The sequence below is a fragment of the Coffea arabica genome, chromosome 2c, assembly GCF_036785885.1.
Source record: "Coffea arabica cultivar ET-39 chromosome 2c, Coffea Arabica ET-39 HiFi, whole genome shotgun sequence".
In the NCBI taxonomy this organism is placed as follows: domain Eukaryota; kingdom Viridiplantae; phylum Streptophyta; class Magnoliopsida; order Gentianales; family Rubiaceae; genus Coffea; species Coffea arabica.
In genome coordinates, this window is record NC_092312.1 from 25,277,945 (window position 1) to 25,300,630 (window position 22,686).

At 34.6% G+C, this 22,686-nt stretch overlaps 1 protein-coding gene and 1 long non-coding RNA gene across 7 annotated transcripts; both read right to left on the minus strand.

The window, feature by feature from the left end:
- Positions 1–1,162: 1,162 nt before the first annotated feature.
- Positions 1,163–9,286, minus strand: LOC113726976 (uncharacterized). 6 transcript variants are annotated; one of them, XR_011839265.1, is made up of 14 exons: positions 8,795–9,282; positions 8,662–8,710; positions 8,404–8,494; positions 8,182–8,282; positions 7,833–7,928; positions 7,651–7,744; positions 7,338–7,558; positions 4,720–4,808; positions 4,323–4,428; positions 4,009–4,117; positions 2,825–2,955; positions 2,366–2,576; positions 1,994–2,162; positions 1,163–1,421 (listed from the first exon to the last, which is right to left on the minus strand). It is a non-coding gene; the product is annotated as an uncharacterized lncRNA (long non-coding RNA). The 6 variants fall into 6 exon arrangements; XR_011839267.1 differs by having other exon boundaries at positions 2,345–2,576; positions 8,662–9,286; XR_011839264.1 differs by having other exon boundaries at positions 8,662–9,278.
- A 1,723-nt stretch (positions 9,287–11,009) lies between these two features.
- LOC113726974 (uridine 5'-monophosphate synthase) lies at positions 11,010–17,507 on the minus strand. The gene is made up of 7 exons (XM_027250902.2): positions 16,900–17,507; positions 16,218–16,554; positions 14,333–14,416; positions 12,873–12,955; positions 12,697–12,784; positions 12,358–12,612; positions 11,010–11,453 (listed from the first exon to the last, which is right to left on the minus strand). Exons 1-7 carry the CDS (start codon positions 17,370–17,372, stop codon positions 11,325–11,327), a joined length of 1,449 nt encoding a protein of 482 aa, XP_027106703.1. The 5' UTR covers positions 17,373–17,507; the 3' UTR covers positions 11,010–11,324.
- Positions 17,508–22,686: the final 5,179 nt, after the last annotated feature.

The window sequence follows — 22,686 nt, forward strand, 5'->3', positions numbered from 1 at the left end:
ATAACCTTCCAACAAATTGGTAATCCTATTCATCCCACAATTAGAATTTAATACCCTAATCCTACTAATCCAAACCTAAATCTTTCTAAATTTCTCATACAGGCATAAATATATCTCAATGTACATGTACTCGAAATTTTCAAAATAATTCGTGGAACTAATAAAATTCAAGAGAAAAAGAATTTTAGCGTGCGTTCGGAACTTACAGGTCTAGGTGCTTAGTTGTCTGCTTGATCGACGACAACGACGTCTTCTCTTTCTCCTCTATTCTTAGTGGATTCTTGCTCTAAGGGAGGCAGACAAGAGAAAGGTAAGAATGGTGTTAATTTTTTTCTCTCTATTGCTTTGATAAAATTCTAAATCCTAGCAACTACCCACTAGTAGGTGGTTTAGATATGAGTTTTACTTTATTATGAACACTTATTCTATCTCATCTCCTTACTAACCCTAATTACTCCTCTACCCTATCCTATTAATAAATTTTATATTATTTTTTTCACCCATAGTAATTTTGCCTTTTCAATTAATTGAGCAAAATAAACTAATAAAAAAAATGAGCCCGGACGTGGGTTTTACATGGGTTGGTTGCATCATGTTTGCTTTCACGAATAACTATTGAATTTAGTGCCACTATATATATAGGTATATTTAGGGAAAAAAACCCAAATAATCACACCTTCAATTACAAATACTTTTGAATAGGTGATTACGCAAATAAAGCATATACTTTGATTTTTTTTTTTTGTGCGTGTGTGCGTTTGAGTTGATTTCTTGGGTGTTTGTATGTGTAAACTAGGGGTTACTTCCCATGCAAGGCGTGGGAACTTTAGACCTGTTAGCAAGCTTCCTTACCATGGAAAAGTAGTATATATTAGTAAGGTGTCATTGAGTTTAAGCAATTCCTGATTTTCACTTTTCTGTTTGATGAGCAGAGGAGAACTGGTCTGAGTTTTTTATATAATTGATTACTGCTTGAAATTGTCATTGTACTGAGAAGTAATGAAGAGAAAACAAACTTGATTAAATATATAGAGAATTATACAGGGGTGAGGGAAGGGAAAAAGTTGAAAGAGAAAAAGAAGCGAAGATAAGAAACAGATAATAGTAGCAATGTGGAAGTTGTATATACAATCTATAAGCGCAATAAGTGTCTTGCAACGAATGAGCATGAGCAATTGCTTTCACTGCATGATGTTTTAGGCTCTGATATTAAGTGTGAGCAGAAATCAATAGACTGAGTTTCCTGTTAAAAAAGTTAAAGAACAATGTCCATGCTGCTATAAAAAAAAAAAAAAAAAAAAAGCAATAACTGACACGCTAGTTCAAGCTTGTGTCGTGAACTATGTGTTACACATGAGCTCAAAATGCTTAGTCCATTCAAAGAGCTCCAGTTCTGATTTCCTTTCTGCAGCACCATGAATCTACCAATTACAAAATTGTCCGTGAGCAAAGCTTGTAACAACTAAAAAAAATCCAACATAAAGCATTGTCAACGAAAACATTTTTTTTATTCTATAATAAAAAGATCATGCATCTATTGTGACTAAATGTGAAATGAAAATGCTGCGTTTCTCAATCTTCATTACACAAGGAGGAAAGTTTTAGTCAAAGTAATAGCAGGGGAGTTGGTATGTGGAGAAGGTGCGAGTATAATAGCATAGAGGTAGTAATAGATGGGAAAACATTGAATATCCATTATGTTGATGTAATCTAAAATGAATGCAGCAGAAGAAATAAGAGTCTGTATACTTCTGATGTAGAGAAGAAAATGAAACAAGAAGATTAATACTTATGAGTTATTGTACAGCATTAATGAGATTTTATGCTCAGGTTAAATCAGTGAATAGTGGCATCCAACATTCCTAATGCTCAAATTGCAAGCATCTTGCTCGTAGTGTCCTGATGCTTATCCAGAATAAATTTTTCCAATTGCCGTCTGTTAAATAAGGTAAAAAAAATCAGGGAATCACTGTTAAATGAGGCAAAAAACTACCTGAATGCATCAACAGGGGAATCACTGGCACATCTGATGTCAAAGGCTCCAGCAATGATATGGCCTCGCTCAGACCAGTACCAGCACATGATATGCCAAACATAAGAACTGGACTTTGATGAACATGTGGATTATATGATTCCGAGAGCAGGGAGACGATTTGAGGAGTCTACATTTTAAGATTAGCAACTCAATTAGATGGATTGTTCAATATGTTCATTTTCATCGATCCCTGTAGAAGGTTAGAAAAAATTAAGAGCGAATACATCATATGAAAAGTTGTTCGGAGAAGTAAAGCCTTGGTGTCAAATTCTTATAGCCTAGAACATAAACCATGTGCAAGTGCCAAACCTGAACGTAAGAGAAACTAACCCAGTGCTAAAACTGCAGTGTGCCTAACATTGTCACTCAATTCTGATGCAGCAAAATGCAGCAGCTGTCGAATGGCCTTGTTGTTTGCAGTTCTACTGTAAGCCAATGCAAATGCATACATTTATCCATAACGTAGTATGGGGTCTTGATCCCAAGTTATCTGCTCAATCAGTGTATCAGTTGTTTCTTCTGTTCCATAAACTGTCAAGAGCTATCCCCAATGCCAAATCGTTAGAAATGTCCAACTGACTTTTGATTTCACTTTTTCAAAAGAGAGAATTCATTAAGCTTTTAATTTTAGAAATAGATTATAGACATTAAGCAGAGATGTCTAAGTAAAGGATATTCTTTAAGGTAGGTTCTATGTTGAATAACTTGTAGGAGACAATTTTTAAAAAAGGCGGAAAAGTGCAAAGATAAAAATAGGTACTTTTTTACATAACACAACAAGGCAAATACCTCAGCATTAGCGCTTGTTAGACTATCACACAGGAACTGATTTATGCCTTCCCTATAGTAGACAATGCTTGTGTTTCTCGTAGTGCTGTTGCACTAAACTTAACCTAATTTGTAGCCCTGGTGAGCCAGTTCTAAGAGTTTAAACAAATGCAAAATGTTAGATAGAAATGACTACTTTTATCATTATGCAACATATAAAATGATGAGCAAAGCAGGTGCACAGTAAAGTGTTGACGGTTCTGACAGCATGCATAATGCTATTAGCATATATAGTTGCATTATGACAAATATTATTTCTCATCTCAACAGATTGCTTTATTGTGTTGAGAATTAGGACATGCAATGTAATATGCAAAAAACCAACAATTAGTCAAATACTTCAAAGAAATCCAGTAAACTGAGAAACTATCTTGGGAAGAAAAGAAAAGAAAATAGGGAAAATGCCTTAGTTATAATAACTATATAAGAATTGCAATGTCAACTGTATGGAAATCTCTCCAAACAGTATTCCTTTTCTTTTTCATAACCTCTCAGCGTAAACATCTTCCTTGAGACTGAAAAGTTGGTCCTTCATTTTCAAAAGAAAAGCTTGGTGTTCATTCTCTACAAGGTTAAATGCTATTTGAAATCCCAATAAAGCATCATTATTGCTTTCTGTTCTTAAGAGTTTCTCAAATACAGCTGCAATGTCCTGTGGTCTATCCAAAAACATGAGAAGCTGACATATGCTTAAATAATCAGGTGATGGCAGTTTTTGGAATACTATAACAAGAAGACGTTGTATCTGCATTAAAATAGTTGAGGGTCAGAATTTCTCAAATTTTGACATCTAATATATTTGGACTAATGTTCTCTAGAATTAGTAATAAGATTAACAAGAATGAATTAGAATTATGAATAAGGTTAACAAGAATGAATTAGATAGATATAACCACGTCACACTAATATTTTCTAGAGCTGACAAAACTGTGAGAGACATGATTACAATAGTATAGGGTTACTTGAATGTTGTCACTTCTTATAACTGCTTCCTCAATCTTATCCAATCTTTGGTATTTTATGGCTATTCTCACAGCTTATTGATGTTTTCTGTTAGTTATAAACCTACAGAGAGGTTCAAAAATGGGATAATGAGAAAAAGTTTAAATCTATAGTGTAATCTAGCATTTCAGAAGTTTACATACTTATCAAGCATCCTTTTAACAATGAATTTTGATCTTGAATCTATCTTTGCTACTTTATTTGACTCAGCAGCCTTGGTCTTGAGGTCAGGACATTCGTCTATAGCTTTAGCTGAGACACAAAAGCATATAATAGAAAAATAAGTAAGACGTGCATGCCATGGTTAAAAAGAAATGCATATTTAAGTTATGTAGTACCAATGCCACTTTATAGTCAAAAATTAGTATTTATCTAACCATGATTTATTTGCTTATAAATGCAATACATACAAATACTGAACAAATTTAGAAGGCAGAATTCAAGAACAACATCCTACCTAGAATACTTCGGACATAATATGAATCTTCTGATACATCGAATAGAAGGTCAGCTCCAAGGGCATACAACAATGAGTGATTTAGTTCATTCCAATAACAAATTACCTGAGAGGGGAGACAGATTTGTTATAAATAATGAACGCATACAAAAGCAAAAATAACTTATGCTTCCTCTTCTTGAAATGCATTTTACATAACGTGGTAAAATGAATGCTAAAATATTAATCAAGAAGATGAGCACTCTGTAGAAGTAGGCTTTAAAACAAAAACTTCCAACAAAACTATTGTTTAGAAGGATTTCGAGTTTCTTTAATCATAAACTTCAAAGTAAGGTAGATCATTATTTCTATCATCCAATTTATTATATAAAACAGACAAGAAGAGAATTAAAGATACAGGAAAAGCATGTTTGAATCTTTGAGGCCAATAATGCAGCTAGTTGCCTCTGGGTCTCATCAAATTCCTCATCTTCATATACACTCTCACTGCAAAATGATAAACACTCAGTAATCAATTTTTTGAACATACAAAAAGTTGTGTACATACAATTGCAAGAATGAGTAATAAGGGTAACATCATGAGAGTTCAGCAATAACTAACATTTGCATAAAGCTTGTAATAAGGGCAGAAAAAAGGTATTTTCCCAGCAAAAGCAGTAATCAGTTGTATGAGCTTTAAGAAAAAGATCAAGCAAGAGGTTGGAATGACAAAAATGCCCCCAAGGAGAGCAGATCAAATGTAATCAACAGTAACCTCTGTTCTTTGAACATTTCCTAAGGATATTTGTAAAAGAATAAGCTAGCTCAGTAAATGAAGCAATGGTATGAGTTATTGACTCAGAAGGGCTAGTGGCTGAGATGAAAATTGACTCAAGAATTGAAGCAATGGTAGCTGGCAGCGAAGATGTAGAGATCGTAATGTTTCAGATGTTTGGATATCTATGGATATCCCTTTTCTGCCATAAATGATTATCTTTACGCCTGTCCCTTATGTTTAAAAGGGTATCAATGTCCAGTACGGGAAAATAAGTATTTTACTACAAGAAGGTTAAGCATGACAAAAAGATATTATAGTCATTTGTAAAAAAAAAACATTCAGAAGAATTATATTGTACTTGTTCAAATTAAATTGATTAGCTACTCTACTCTACAAATTAATTAGCTAAAAATTGATTCCTTTTTCTTCTCTGTATTTATCAAGAAAGACTGATTTTGTTTGGATTGTAAGTTATTTGGGATTATTTAGAATATTTTTACTGTAGCACTTTTTGTGATGTGATGTATGTGAGATAAAAAAGTAATTGGGAAGGTAAAAAGGTGTATTGGAAATTGTAATGATGATGTAAGCAAATAAAAGTGGGTAAATAATGCTCAATCCAAACAAACGTGGATGGTATTGCAGAGAGGAAATGCATTAAGTAGTAGTAGTATGACTGTAGTTTGTGTTGCTGGCGGTTGGTTGTTGCAATAATTCCACCTATCTCAACGTTAAGTTAGGTGTTTTTTGTTCTATAATGCTGGCTGCTTGGCTCAATCTCAAAATGATCCAATTGCTAGAAAACATTACTTATTATTTTTAGCTTGAAAAAATTTTTTTACTAAAATATCTTACATAGAGAAGCAGTTTTGTAAATGAATTTTTTATTTGTTTGGGGTGTGAACAATAAGAAAACTGGCTTCATTATTTTGCAGTAGCAAAAGGTCTAACTTCTGAGGATATTAGCAGAAAGTATCATTGAATTGTACTAATATGTGGCTTGCTAAAGATTTTTTTTTATTTTTTATTTTTGAAAGAATTAACTTCAATACAAAAGATGACAAATTTACACAAATGATAGCTCTTAGAAATTAAGATTGAGAGCCTTAGTTATGAGTTGGTTTTCCTTTAGATCCTTGAAACTTTCAATTTTCTACCAGTCTGCCATGCTGGATCTATTTCTTTCTGATAAGGAGGTTAAAGAATGGAAATGAAACATTGGTTTCCATATTTTGTATGATACCAGTCTCTCATGAGGGACTTGTTACGTTTACCAAAAGTCATTCCCAAGGTTACCTAGATTCTGAGCAGTTCCAGAACGAGGAACAATTGAGGATCATAGAATTCTACGCAATCTAAATGCAGAAGGCTGGGCGTAAGGTTCTTTGGGGTACTTAGAAGGGACAAAGTTCAATACTCATGAAATGGTTCTCTAGATCATATCAGAAAAATCGCTTTTTATGCAATTTTCTAGATAAACTATTCAAACATCAACATTTAGATAAATAATTATGTGAAATTGTCTAGTAAGACACTAAAAAAAAAGAGCAGGTATTCTAGGAGCATAACTTGACTCCAACTTTCGACCTCCAAAAGTGGAATTCCAAATCGTCAATAATACTTATTAGAATTGCACTTATCGAATTCAAAGTTCATCAGGACTCAAGCAATTAATGGTAACACAGTAGTAAAACCTAGATGTGATTCCTACATTTCTTTTATTCCATTTCTATTTATTTTTAAGTCGGATTTGGTCTTCAAACTCATTAAGAAAAACTGCATCATTTTTTATATCATGGCTATCATAAAAGAAGGTAAAACAAAACTTAAACAAATAGATTTGGACTTGTCTCAACTTTTGAGACAACATAATGATTTGGAGCAAGGAAACATATTAGTTATTGATTATGTGCTTAAGTTTCTTGAGCTGTTTGTTCAACATTCAGTTGTTGCAAGTCCTCAAAAAACAATTAATACATAAAAGCCGGTCTGTAGTATGAAATTATAAAGCAGTTGCAGGAAAAGAAGTTTATATCAACTAAAGGATGCTTTTTGAGCAAAGCTGTCAAGGTAAATCAGTACTTGAGTCATGGGAGGTTGGAAATGAAGAAATTCAAGTGATAAAAAGAGCACTTAATGGACTCAGCTGAAGCTTTCCTATATTCTGAACTTGCAGAGACATAAAACATGAAACTTTCCCATGAGAGAAATTATACAAGTGCAAAAGACCATATAAAATGAAAGCTATATCCTCTCACCTCCTTGATTGGTCCAGAAAGGAGAGCTGAAGTTTCGGAATCTTCCTTGGTCTTCATCAATAGAGCTGCAAGCTTTGCCTCAATGCGCTAACGAAGGAAAGTTCACTTCTCATCACGCGTCTATTGCACAATTTCCTTGCATAGGGCAATCTGAACATCAGATGTGGCAGGTATTTTGGCCACCGTATCAAGAATTCCACAGATAATTTTTGCAGCTTTTGCTTTGGGGATCAAGGAAAAGAAGGGCCGAAGTTGGATCAAAAAGTTCTTAAGTTCCTTTGTCTTATTTTGTAGAGAAGGATGTCCAACTTACCAGACAAAAGATGTATGAAGACGCTTACAATTTTGTCGAAAGAATTAAAGGCTAAGCTGCATCTCCACACAATCAGTGCCCAAGCCAGTGGACCCTGCAGTTATGTGAGGAGTCAAGACATAAAGAAGCAAATCTTAATGCCATTTAGATGAAAACAAGGCATCTCCAGATTGATTGCTTACCTCTGCAAAAGAGAAGCAAATCATGAAAAACTTCTCATTTCTAGGAAAACAAAGAAGCATGACCAAGAATAGTGTGTTGGCGTAGTAGCAGAAGTCCTGAATGGCAAAAGAAGTACATAGCGACACAAGAGAAAGTACATTTTGTAGGAGATGAAGTCTACACTGAAACAGAAAAATTCACAGATAACATGTACCATCAGAATTCCAACTAAACATAAAGTGATTTTGTCTAATTAGGACTCTAGAACCTCTTCGACAAAACATCTAAATAACCGAGATACGCAAAACAAAAAATATTCGTATAGTTAAATGGGCCAAAACAAGAAGTTGCAAAACAGGAAGAGCTTACCAAGAGATAATAATGCCATTTCTTGTATCGATAATAAATCCACCGTAGAGGAACAAATATGACAGAGAGCAAACAATGTGCATAAGGGACATCTTGAGGCCCTGCGCCACAATAGAAAAGAACCGCAAAAGCAAATTAGCAAATGACAATCCACAAGGCCTAACTAATTATTCGAGGGATAAAGATAACTGAATTATCAAATCTTAAGAATGTAATACTCACTGGCACCCAACAGAAAGCAGAATGTTCCAAACCCAAGAACACTCAACAAATAAGTCACCTATCAACCCAAAAAGCTCCCAATCAATGCAACCTAAAATCGACATCCCAGGTCACCAAACCATAAGCAAACATGCTAGTAAAAGTAAATAAACTATGAATCCCCGAAACAAATATGAGCTACAAAGTTGTTCTTTTAATAGCCACTGAGACCATCTGACAAACATATGGTGGGTTTTGGTCGGTCGGTTACTTGATTACCTTGTTCATGAATCTTTCGTGCTCTTCAGCCCGTTGTTGTGGTACAGAACTGGAAAATGTTGCAGGAATGGAGATAATTGGATTAATAGGTAGATATAAACTGCACTCAAGCTGAATTAAGTTCGATAATCACCTTCACTATTATTGAATAAACTTCAAATTGGATACTGAAAAAGAATTGGCGGGAAAGGGAAGGAGGGGTAAGAAGAATGCAGGAAGAACTTGAGGAGAAAGAACTAACAGAAGGGATATTCCCTTTCTGATTACAATAACAAGAATCTAGTTGGATGATGCCCAAACAAATTACATGATCACGTTATTTATAGAAGCTACTTCTAACAAACTCCTCCCACTTGCTAATGAAACGGTTGCCATGTGAGAGAGAATCTTCTGGAATGACTGGTCTCAGCAAGAATAGCATGAACCCAGAAAAGGCGTGCTTCTCCGTTCGCGCCTTCGGCTTCCCTCGCGCCTTCTCCTTCCCTGCTTTCACGCCTTTGTCTTTCTTGTGCACTGCTTGATGATTGTCCTCCTTAGTTCACGTCTTCTCTACACAACTTTCTGCCTGGCCACGCTTTCTTTTCATTTTACTTCACGCCTTCACTCCTCCTGCATTTCTTAGCTTCTTACTCCATTACACCCGTTTGGCAATCTTGTCTGCATGTTTAGACAAGATCTGTTTGGTTTGACCTGCTTGCTTCGACAACATCTCTTTCGTTTTAGCCACTTTCTGTGCAACAAACAATTCCTAGATGACATAGAACTACCCAAATCGCATCACAAACTGCAAAACTAAATCAGATACGTGGGATTAATAACTCTGATCGATCTCTGAGCCTTTTCATTTGATTCGCCATTGGAGTCCTCCGGAGAAGAAGAGTCTCCGTTGCTATACATTTTCTTGCTCAAAGACTCTCCTGTGTTTTCCCGCAAGTATGAAAAGAAGAAAAAGGTGGTGGTGGTTTTCTGTGCTCCTCTCCTTCGCCTGTTATTTTTGTGGGTTTGAGTGACGTATATATAAAACTGGATAGCACTAAAAAAATGGCCTGCTCCTTTATTGTTAGGGCCTCTGGAGAAGATGAAGGAAGATGAAGGATTGGCAAATATCTGGTAATTAGAGCTGTTAATCGAGCCGAGTATTTGGCTGCCGAACTTAACTCGAGTTTAATTCGAGCCGAGTTCGACTCGATCTCGTTAGGAAAACGAGTTTTAAAATGTGTTCGAACTCGGCTCGTTAAATATACATGCGGAGCTCGAGCTCGACTCGTTTATCACAAACGAGTCGAGCTTCACGAGCACGAGCTCGTGCAAGCTCGTGCAAATTAACCTTAATAAAAACCTATAATTTTTAATTTTTATAATTTTAATTTCTAAAATGACAAAGATGCCCTTCATTAACGAGCTCTAACGAACTACTCGAGTATCAAACGAGCCGAACTTACTCGACACGTTAACTAAACGAGCATGTTTTGAGCTCGAACTCGACTTGTTAACCAAAATTAACGAGCCGAGCTTGAGCCTTAACGAGTCGAGCTCTAACGAGCTTTCGAGCTACTCAGCTACTCAATTAACAGTGGCTTCAGAAGCTTGTGTTAAGTGAAGCAGCGGTAGCTGACCGGGAAAACATAAAAGCAGATATGGAATCATATGAAAAACAATTTCCATAACAAAAGTAGAAGGCTATCGTGAAAACACAGAGAAAAGGGGATGAAATGCAATGATTAAGTAAATTTCAGACTTTTAAGCACTTGCATAAGATGTTGTACATTGGGACTTTTTTTTTTTTTTAGCTGTACATTGGAGCCTCTAAAGCTTTTATATGTAAATAATAATAATAATAACAACAACAACACAACTTGACCCACACGGCTCGAGCCTAAAAAAATAAAAAATAAGTGGTTAAAAATAAGTAAAATAAGAACATGAAATGTCTATTCATCTTCAAGAGGGAGAGAGAGGGAGAGGAGGAGGGAAAAAAAATTAAAGTGATTAAATACGCAGATAGAGAATAAGAGTTGACTTTCCTCAACCATGTATGGACTCAAAAATATCAAAGTGAAAATGGATTTGCATATAGTTTTCAAGGGAAAAGACAACATTCACAAATCTCAATTAGTGTACTTATAGCATAAGCCTTAAGGAATGTATTATTATAACCGAAATCTCAATTGGTAGACTTATAGCGTAAACCATAATGACCGTAATCTATTTCAGATAAACTACAAAAGATTGTTCATACATGAACCGCTCATACTTGATTGCTTATTAAGGCCTTCTTTTTTTTTTTTTTTTGCTTTTTGGTCTGTGCATGCTGGACCGATTGACAAGGGTTTGCAACTAGTCAAAAAGAAGATGAATGGACGAGTTTTAAGATTCTCACTGGCTTCATCAGTACTTATTTGAAGCACATCAGTGAATCTCACGTCAGCTTGATGCAGTCAATCTGTTTCTGTCATGACAATATTCAATCAAACACCATAGCCAGGCAACTTCATTGAATGAAATTGGCAGCCCCAAGCACTTATGCTAAAAATTGGGGAAACACACCGTTGCACGCTAGCTCTGATTTTATTTGTGGAAACAATGCATTGAAGGCTTCAAAAAACCCGTCAAATCTTTGTAATAACAAGCCGAAAAGGAAACACACATCTGCATCCGCTTCTCTATTTGCAATGAAGTAAATACGCATCCCATCCTTGAAGCCTGTATTCCCGAGCTACCTCAGCAGGGTTAGCAGCCTTTATAATTCCACGCCCAACAATTATTATGTCACTGCCTCTTTCAGAAATGACCTAAAAATACATGCTTATGTCAGATCATACGAGGGTTGTTATTACATAAGCATGTAAAATTTTTCTACGCTATCTAATTAGGAAATTCCTTAAAGAAAAAACATACAAATCCAGTCAGCGATCAAAAAAATCATAACCCTAAGTATTCTCTGCAGTCTATGCATGTGAGCAGTGTAAAACTAGCCAGCACATTGCACTGGTTCTCAACTTTTGCAGTTGGTTTCGCAGGGCACGCAGACTAAAATGGTACACCCTCATTAAGTATGATTTCTGTGTTAATCAATTTTTACTTTTACAATGCCAAATTTGAGCCCACCCCAAAAATACTTCAAAATTTTAAACTGGACTCAACTGGAGAAAAACCTTGAAATTTGCCTAATCAAACGGATGAAATTGACTAGAGCTTGACCCCATGAACATTTGTTCAAACCCAATTAAAATAATAATCAAGCTACAGCCTACACCCAAATACGATTCAAAGTTGTGAAAAGCACCAAATTAAGCTTAAAGGTTGTAATTTTTATCACCATTATCCAAATAACATGAAATTTCTTGTTACACATTGTAAAACTAGCCAGCACATTGCACTTGATCTCGATTTTTGCAGTTTTTTTTTTTTTTTTTTGCAGGACAACGCAAGATTAAAATGGTAAACTCTCGTTAAGTATGATTTCTGTGTTAATCAATTTTTGCATTTACAATGCTCAATTTCAGCACACAGCCCAAAAAGTTTTTGCCAACTTGGTGCCTAATGCACGAAAAGATGTCCAGAACTTCTAAAAACTAAATCCAACTAGGCCTCTTACCAATAGCAAAATTTGCACCAAAAGGAAGTAATCCCCTTAATCTGTTTGCTAGTGCATGGAACTACAAGGAAGACCTGATAAAAGAAAATTGAACTTACAGAAAATGGGGTGTTATATTGCTGGCCCAAAGCATCTCCACCTTTCGCCAATTGAACACCAGGGGTTGCATGAATTAAGGCTGGATTTCCTGGTCCACTAGGCCATGATGCAGGATTAACAGAAATGAATCCAATAACAAAATCTGAATGGCCCTCAGCAATTTTGACAGCAGCAGCTGTGTAATCTCCTTTAGCGAAATTACCAGATGAACTCATTTCTGCTAGTAGCAACAAGCCCCTACCACGAGGCAAACCCTAATTACAGCATTCCAATCAAATGTAAGTATCTCTAGAAGCTCACCACTGAAAAAAAAATAAACATTAAGTACATATCCAAACCTTCAATTTCAACCCATCAACAATTCCCGGACCTGAAACAATGTGAGCGTTGACTATATCTGCCCAATCCAATATTTTAAAGATTCCCCTGCAGAAAATACAAGCAAATTTTTTGACACTTGATTGTAAATATCAAAGGATAAATGAACATATATTGCAGGGAGCTGTGGTCTCACCCTTCATATTGCATTGTCACAGTATTACCAATGTCAGCAAATTTACGATCTTCAAATATTAAGAAGTTATGTTTTTCTGCAATCTTCAGAAATATTTCATGATTAGCTTTCATTCAGGAAACTCAGCTAATAAAAACCTCAATACACTGCAGAATCGTGTTATCAAAACATGTGATAGATTCTCATTGTTCTGCTTGTTTCCCAAAGACAAAAGCATGATGCAGAGTATTATAAAAAGCAAGAAACCAGTAAAATTAGGGCTGTTCAAATGGAAAGAGCAAATTTAAGTTCAAAATCAGTCAACTGGGAGACAAGACAGAAACATATGGAATCAGATTCAAGAAACTTATCCTGTGTTTCACAATTTTACCAAATATTGAACTGGCTAAAATTTCACTTTTAAGTACCTCAAGACAACCATGAAGCAGATAAAATGGGAAGAATTGTCAAAGTATAAATAATTTCTAAGTGAAGGATGCATTGTGAATAGAAGCACTATTAGGCAAAGCTATTTTAATAGCATAACAGCCTATAGATAGCTTTACTGCCTCCGTAAGAATAATCTAACACAACTGATTATAGTGCTGATCTGTGAAAACTGTGGCAGTAGATAATTGAGATTTTTTATTCAACATTGGAATTGCAAGAAAACCCTCAAGTCTCAACAAGACAAGCATATTAATCTATGCAAGCTGACAGTTCAATTGACAAGACATTAGTTAGCATTCTACACTATTTTTGATGGGAAAAAAATCTAAATTGCCACTGAAATGAATGGATACTTAGCATAATCCAGAAGAAATAGAATCAAATTACCAATCTCAGTCCATGAGCATTTCATTAAACAGACATTCTGCTACCATGTCTTATTGCTACAGGCGCCAAAGGTTGTTACCCAATTGGCATCTTTCAAACAAGGGGTAGGAAAAGTTATGCGTATCTAACTACCTAACTGGTTTTCTCTACATACATATCTTGATACCCAAAACCACTCTGTTCATCAGGCAAGTGAACAGTACATACGCTATTGATGGCCTTTTAATAATTATCCCAAGCAAGAAAAATTATGAAGTGCATTCCTTAACAAAACAAAAGAAATAGAGGCAATACATTAGCAAGTTTTAGGAAATCTACAAGGATGAAGTCAAATAAACAGAAATCATTAAGCCTGGTTATATCATCTTAATATGTCTAAAATCTAAAGAATAACACCACTATTCACAAATATGAGCAAAGCACTGCCAGACTTTTTCTTTTTCCTTTTTGAAGTTTGTAAAGGGGTGGGGGCTTGCTTAAATGTGTCACAATATAAATGCAAAGGAAATCAATTCTCCAAGCCTTCCTCCCAAGTACCTAAAAGTTAGAACACAACAGCAAGACAGCAAATGTCCATTGTTTTGGCCAACACCTTTATTTGCATTCAAGTTGATCCTATAAAAAGCTGAAAGACCGAAATTTACCGAGCGAAGTTTAGAGCCAAAATCAGGGGTGAAATCAGGCAAGATATCCACATGGGTTTTCAGCATGCAGATTTCAGGTCCAACCTGCAAGAATATCCATAGGCATACAAGCAAAATAAGTTTTTCAGCACTGGTCATCCTCCATATGTTGTTCTCTTCTACTTACTAGTAACATGTTTTCTTTATTCGGGACAAAACCAGTGCAGTTGATTGAGAAATAAAGGAAATAATCTACCATAAAGCACAAACAAACGAAATATTTTGTTCAACATGATATAAACAAGTACCATATGGTAAGTACCAATACCATATGGCACTAATATACATCTATTGGGCATATATGTACACCGCAATTGACGTCTGACTAGGATAGCTATTCTAACAGAGGTTTTGTCCAAGTCTCATCAACAAATGCAGCTATCATCTCTTCTCCTTAATCCCACCCACAACTTCACAGTGAAAAGGAATTTAACAGCAGTGCCTCCATCACGAATGTAGTATATAAGTGTATTTATGCTTTTAATGCTGGTCATAAGCAGAGAAAGAATAGTGAGGCAGCCTTGGAGGAGTGAGGCTGTTCAAGAATGAAGGAGGAAGAGGGTTCAATTATCAAACTCTGGAAAGTAAGAAGGCTTTCTCTGTGTGCGTGTGCATGAGAGAGAGAGAGAGAAAGAGAGGGGGAGAGAGAGAGAGCCTCCAGTTCACACTTTGGGTAAGACTTCTTTAATTCGCTAGAAAGTAAAATGTTCAATCTTCTGTAATTTTCATAAAAGCAGAAGGAAACATAACTAATAATTAAATGAGCCTCAAGATTTTGGTATCCCAGAAATTTTATGATAGAACAGAATGCAGAGAACCATATATTAATTTTATCTACACTTGCAAAGAAACATTGTAATTAGTAATGCAACGAACAACCTGCAACAACGCCTAGTGATTTGCACTGGCCTAACTATCCAAGACAGCATCCTGTTAATCTTCTTTCTATAGAGGACCTCTGATCCTTTGAATATAATAAGGTATATTAAGAGGTACTAAAAGGGCATAACCCACAGATTCAACCTGGTAATTGTCTTCTAATATGATAAAAAATATCAACAGAAGTAATATTCTTCCATTAACATTCAAAAAAATCCTGTAAACTTTTAAATCATATTCGTTAAACCAATCGACAATCAAGCACTGTGCCTAGAATGTGTTATAATTTTGGGAAGAACCTAAAAGAAGCTGTCATACACAACTGTATACAAAAACCCCCAAAAAAAATGATTGTTTTAGAAAATTGTCAAGCACCGTCCCTCACACGTGTCATAATATGAGGAGAACCATAATAGCTTTCAATTTCAAAAGCAGCTTCTAATAAACAGGAAAAAAATTCTATCCAGCATTGTTTTTCATCCTTTCTCAAATCAAGCATTCTATCAAACAGTTCTTCATCCTAGTAATGATTTCCTTGTGACAGTTCTCAACCATTCGTTCATGTAAAAAGTAAGAATAAAAACAACACCTTTTAGATTTCCCAAGTTCTCTTTCAAACATATAATTCCATTGAGATGGTAGGGAGTCAAAAAATATGACCATTTATAAGCAATAAAGATTTCTTTCTTATGGTTCCTTCTACCTCCAACTCTATATAAATCTTCAAGAACTATCTAATCATTTTACACTTTAAATCCCCAATCTTAAACAGTGCACTTAACAAAGGAAAATGTTTTCCCATCCATTACTGCCTGGCCCTCACAAAGATAAGGAAGATTGAAGAGCTATAGAGCATTCCATTAGGCGGAGTCACCCTCCCTAAAACAAAAGAAGTTCGAACAGTAAAGATATATTCCTGCACATTTGCCACTGTTCTTTTATTTAATTTTTTTCGCTTAAATCTCACCTTGTCTGCTATATCAAGCAACTCAGCAGCAGTCGCAACATCAGCAGCCAAGCATAAGTTGGTCTCCTTTTGTATCATTATCTCAAACAACTTTTTCCCTGTTGGATTCTTTGCCAGTCTCACCCTCTCGCCATATGGCAACCTAAACTTGACCTTTTCTGGAGCAGCCACGGGGACTGCCACCTTCCGATTCTCCTCCAAAAACTGCATCACCATCTTCTCTGTTTCCTCTGACACCCTTCCCTTTTCCTTCAGTATCCTCACCATCTCAGTCAACTTAACCATTGAATGCAATGTAATCCCATTTTCTGCCAAGTTCTCCCGCCCTCCTTGTTCCCTTTCACCCAAAAACGATTAAATCTTGTGAAAATAAAACATGGTGTTGATAATAAATTTGTTATTGAACTGAGTTGTTCCTCAGATATCAAATCAAATTTAATAGGATCAAAAGACCAGAAAATAGCACTTCACGAAAGCCTAACCGCAATCGCTCATTGCTATTCATCCAAAAAAAAAAAAGACAAAAAAACATTCACAGTAGTGGTAAACAAGCAAAAGACAGTATCAAAGAAACAACTCAAATAAGGGGAAAAAAAAACATTTGTACTGATGCACGAATTTTACACTAATTATCACAGGACAATTACATGTATAGGGTTCAAGAATTGATAGTTGGTAGTACCTATCGATCATAACAACGGCATCGGTGACTTTGAGTCCCGCATGGCGGAGGGGAGAGGCGGTTTCGAGAACCGATGCGCCGGAGGTGACGAGGTCCTCAATAATGAGACAAATTTGGTTAGGTTCAAAGGCGCCCTCAATGGCTTTGGCAGTGCCATAGTCTTTAACCTCTTTGCGTCGCATGAGCATGGGTATATTGTTGGCGACGGAGACACAGGTGGCAATGGGGAGGGCGGTGTATGGAACACCGCAAACGACGTCATACCTAGTGGAGGTAGGGAGAGTGGAAACGAGGGTTTGGGAGATTTGCCGGAGAAGTGTAGGGTAAGATACTATGAGACGCAGGTCTATGTAGATCGGAGAAGAGATGCCTGATTTTAACTTGAAATTGCCAAATTTTACGGCAGAGATGTCGTGGAGTTGCAGGATTAAGTTCTCCATGGTTGATGATACTGACGATGAAGATGATGACATTCCCCTTCAAACTAAAATAATTTTTTTTTCCTCGGAAACAAAGGGAAGAACAGCAAATGATTTGCCACAACCAATTTGTTTATAGGATTCTATTATACGGGTAGTGTGAATCACGACCTTTTATTTGCTATTTAAAGTGGCCTGGGCTTTCGGTGGATTTATACAGAACTTAATTTTGACTCTTATGAGACTTTTTCGTATGATTTTTGACTCCAATGAGTAATACTTTGGGATTAAACTTATTTTAATAGGGAATCAATCTTTGTAAAATAAAAAAAAGGAGGGATTAAACTAAGTTTCTCGCAAATTGGGAGCGAATTTATAAGCAACATTGTCAAGTTTATTTTAACTATCAAGAGAATTTTTAGTACGACCTTCCGCTCCAATAAACAATGCTCTGTATTTGTTTAGGAGGGTATTAATTTTTATCTAAAAAGAAGGAGGCAATTAAAGTGTTTTCCCAAAAGATTAAGAGAAAATCCTTAAGAAATTTGATCTAACTAAATAACTAAATATAAGACTAACTTTGGCTCTCCTTATTTAAGAGGGATTAAAAGTATTTTGACATCAGTAGGTAATCCTAAATATTTAGTGTAAACAAATATAGAAGGGAACTAAAGTAGTGGTTTTCTTCTAAAGAACATTTATTTTTGTTTGAAAATTTTAAGCAAATTTTTCATTGGCCTTTACCTTTAACTTTTAGTTTTAATTTAGGAGAGAACTACTTAATATTCTTGGAAAATTCATGAGGGAGTCCAAAGAATTTGATCTATACAAATACAAGACCTTTGACTCCAATACAATATTTAGGAAATGAAATTCGTTCAAAACATTTTTCAAATTTTACAAAATAATTTTTTTCATTCATCACTTTTAAAAGTATAATTTTACATCCGTTACAAATTTACATTGATCAAATTTGGTCCCTACTTAGATTTCCGACTAATTTTTTATTGGAATCCACCACATGTCTTGCACGTGATAATTTTTAAATGGCAAAATTGTCAAATCAAATTTTATATAATCCGATTCATAGTCCATCACATTTCATAAAATATATTTTTCTATCTCTTATATTTTACAAAATAAAATTTTTCATTCCTTATTGATCATATGCACGAATAGCTTTTTTTAAAATAAATATATATATATATATTTGATTTCATTTGAATAGTACAAATAACATGTAATATATCTCTATTTTTTTTAGTGTAAGCGAGAGGGTTCAAATCTGAGACCTCTCACTTATACTAAGGATGACAACGGGGCGGGGTTGGAGCGGGGGACAGGAGAGGAGTTGGGGCCAAATTCCCCCCGCCCCCATCCCGTCCCCCGCTCCCCCCACCTCGTCCCTACTCAGCCCCGCTTCCCCAGCGGGTGCCCCCGTGAGACTTATAAAAATTTGTTATATATTTTTATTATAGTTAAATTTTAGCAAATAATCAACTACTAAAATATTAACACATCACCAAATTATTATTCATTGTAATTTCACAATTGAAACTTATAAAAACAATCAAACAAAAGTTATTTGAATACAATCCAACATAATGAAATAAATACAACTAAAGTAGTCAAGTTTTCACTTTTTACACAAATACAATCACTAATTCATTATTGTACTTGTGTTTTTTTTTTTTGAGAAAAAATTGTTATTGCATTAAGTGTAATTAGGATTTAGTATAAATGTATTAGTAAATTTAGTATAACCAATTAATAATTTGTATTAGTACACATATATAATTATTAGTATAATTGATAATATCAATTATATTACATATACTAATATACATTATATAATACATATAAAATATTATTATCATAAGTTTGTAACTAATTAAATTATATATTATATATGTAATTATATACATATATTTTTTTTTAAAACGGTTGGTGGGGGGGTACACTCCCCTGCCCCCCCCCCCCCGCCCCGTTTCTAAGAGGAGAGAAAAAAAATCCCCCGCCCCAACCCCCATCCCATTGCTATCCTTATTTATACTCCCTCTCCTATACCACCCTATCAACTTGTTCAAATGAAATCTATTTTTTTTTTAATGTAAACGGGAGGGTTCGAATCTGAGACCTCTCACTTACACTTCCTCTCCTGTACCACCCTATCAGCTTGTTCAAATGAAATCAAATAGAGATATATTACATGCTATTTGTAGTGTTTAAATGAAATCAAATAGACATATGTATGAATTTTCATAAATAAGAAAAAAAATTATTCGTACACATGTCATAAAATGAATTTTTTCATCCCTCATCGATCATTTGTTTGAATATTTTTTTAAACCCATATATATCTATTTGATTTCACCTGAACAGTATAAATACATGTAATATACTCTATTTGATTTTACCCATAACTACAATTAGCTTGTTGAGGTGAAATCAAGTAAAGATATATTACATGCTATTTGTATTGTTCAGGTGAAATCAAATAGACATATACATGGATTTTCAAGAATAAGAAAAAACTATTTGTACACATGATCCATGAGGGATGAAAATTTTTATTTTGTGAAATGTGAGCGACAAAAAAATTCATTTTATGAAATGCAAGGGATGAAAATATTCATTTTATGAAATACGAGGGACTGTGGATCAAATTATGTGAAATATAATCTGACAACTTTACCCCTAAAAAATGATCACGTGTAAGACACGTGATGGATTCCGATAAAAAACTATTCGAAAATCAAGATAGAGACCAAATTTGACTAATGTGAATTTCTAAGGGATGTAAAATAATACTTTTAAAAGTGAGGGATAAAAAAATTATTTTGCAAAATATGAGAAATGTTTTGAATGATTTTTCCTTTAGGAAATGAATGAATTATTTTCATGGTAACTTTAGGTGGAAATCCCAAAAAATTGGTGCAAGTAAATATATGTGATAACCCAGCTACTACTTCAAAAAAAATTGATTTTTGTTGAATTTTTTTATTTCATGGTAAATTTGAGAGAGACTCCAAATAAGTTGACTGTAAATAACTATTGGGTTCAATACTATATTTAGGGAAGAACTAAACAATTTCACGATAAATTTACGTGGAATTAAAAAATAATTTGGTTTAAATATGCAAGGAAAACCAATTAGTGTTTTATTAAAAATATATTAATTGTATCCAAAAAATTGGCATGAATTCTTAATTCTTAAAAGGCCTTTTCCTTTGATAGCTTTTATTCTGAAGCGAACTAAACTTTTCTAACTGTAAATTTAGGAGGGAGTCTAAGAAAATTTTACATAGATATAGGAGGAGACCAAATAGAGTTTTTTTTTAAAGTATATAATTTCGTTTGAAAACTTTGACGTAAATTTTGAAAGGAACCAGAAATATAAGAATAGTTAATAAAACTTATTGTTGATGTTATAAGCGTGTCGTGTTAGAAAGTGAGGATTAAAGTGTCAACTCTTAACTACTAATACGCACACTTGTCAACCACGGATCCTACTACTACCCATTTTGTATATGTGTCAAAATTGTGTTGACCTAATTGGGAAATAATATTTTTTAAAATCTTATTTCAATCAAGTTTTTATTAAGTGGCATTTGTGTGGTTCCATCGTGTCGAAATCAAAATTGCCACCCCTACTTTTTATTGTATTTGGGACTTTTTAGTGGGGTCAAGGAAAAATAAAGGAAAGTGAGGAAGTTAGAATTGGTTAATTAAACTATTTTTGAGAAAAGTAAGACAATGAAAGTTGTAAATGAATCTGTTTTAGGGAAACATGCTGTTTAATCTCGAATATTTAGCACCTATGTAGTATTCGTTCTTAAAGTTTCAACAAAAACAAATATGGTCCCTAACATTTAGCACCTATGCAATTTAAGTCTCTAGAAAGAACAAAGCTAGTCAACATTTTGTCCAATTTGAAGTAGATTTAGAATAATTGAAAATTTTTTTCTCAATTACTAATATAACTTAGTCACATGCAGTGAAATGTCCATTAAAATGAATTAAAAAAAACAAAATAGTGACTAATGAAAAGAATTTGTTTTGCATAATTTAGTAGGTAATATGTGCTTGGTTTTGCGTGATTTTGAATTATTTATAAGTGTTTCAACTAGGGTTTTGTGTATATTAATGAAAGGGTTTGAGTTACATTATTGCAAACTTTGCAGCTTTATTGGCCAAATTATTCATGTATTGTAGGTACTTGGAGCATGAAGATCATTTGCAAGAAGAATTTGATGATACTTTCAAAGATTTTGAAGTGCGAACAAAGGGAATCAAGTCCAAGTGTAATTAGGGGTGGGCAAAAAAATTCGAAAACCCGAGATACTCGACCCGACCCGTACCAAAAAATAGGATATCCGATCCGATTTCTATCAGCGGATCAGATAGGGTTGAGTACCCTAAAAATTCGGATACAGATACGGATCGTAAAAGTAAAAACCCGTGGGTACCCGACCCGGGGGTATAATATATAAGTATTAAAAATATAGGGGCAATTCTATAATATTTTAAGTTATTATTAACCCTAATCTAAATGAATCCATCGGTCTTCACTAGGGGTGAGCATCGAATTCGAATTCGGTAATTCGGTAGCTTGAAATCGATAATTTTCGGTAAATGGTGTTGGAATATTTCGACCTAATTCGTATTCGAATTACCAAATATCGAATTCGAATTCAATCCGAATTGAATTCGGTAAACACAAATTGACCGAATTTGTCCGAATTCGTGAAGCTGAAGCAGCTTGTTTTCTGTTTGTTTTGCTTTGTATAATAACTATACATTCACTTAGGGGCCTGAAAACAAATTAACAATTTCTAAAGTATAGGAGCCGGGCAAAGTGCAGCCTGAAAAGCAAACCATAACGTTGCACAGAGGTTCATTTTTTGAAAAATGGATATCGAGCCAAATCATTTCTAGCAATAAAATAAGTGTTGTTTACAATTATCATTCATAAAGCTGCACCAAAATAATGGCAAAAAATAGAAGTAAGTGGTAATCACGTCCATAGGCACAACAGCCGCTCAACTAGATGATTGCACTACCAAATCACAACACATAAAACTTTCCCCAGTAGCTACCAGTTCAAAACAGATGTAGAATCTGCTAAGTGACAAGAGAGGCCATCCCAAACTTCAGAATTACTAACCATCCCAAACTTCATACACATCCAGAAATGACAAATCCACAAATCCAGGAATCACAAATCACAAATCCACAATCAGAAATTACAGAAATCAATCCAGAAATCATAAAGGTCAATTATCTAGAAACAATCCACAATCCACAAGAACAAACAATTATAGGTGGTTCAACTTTGAAAAATGCAAACTCCAGCATTTGTGACCTC

Excerpts from the sequence above, each read along its gene's own strand:
- LOC113726974 (XM_027250902.2), bottom strand. The coding sequence starts at position 17,372 with ATGTCATCATCTTCATCGTCAGTATCATCAACCATGGAGAACTTAATC. Across the intron at positions 14,417-16,217 it reads TGCTTGATATAGCAGACAAG|GTTGGACCTGAAATCTGCAT; the intron begins GTGAGATTTAAG and ends ATATTCTTGCAG. Across the intron at positions 12,956-14,332 it reads TTGGCTCTAAACTTCGCTCG|ATTGCAGAAAAACATAACTT; the intron begins GTAAATTTCGGT and ends ATATTTCTGAAG.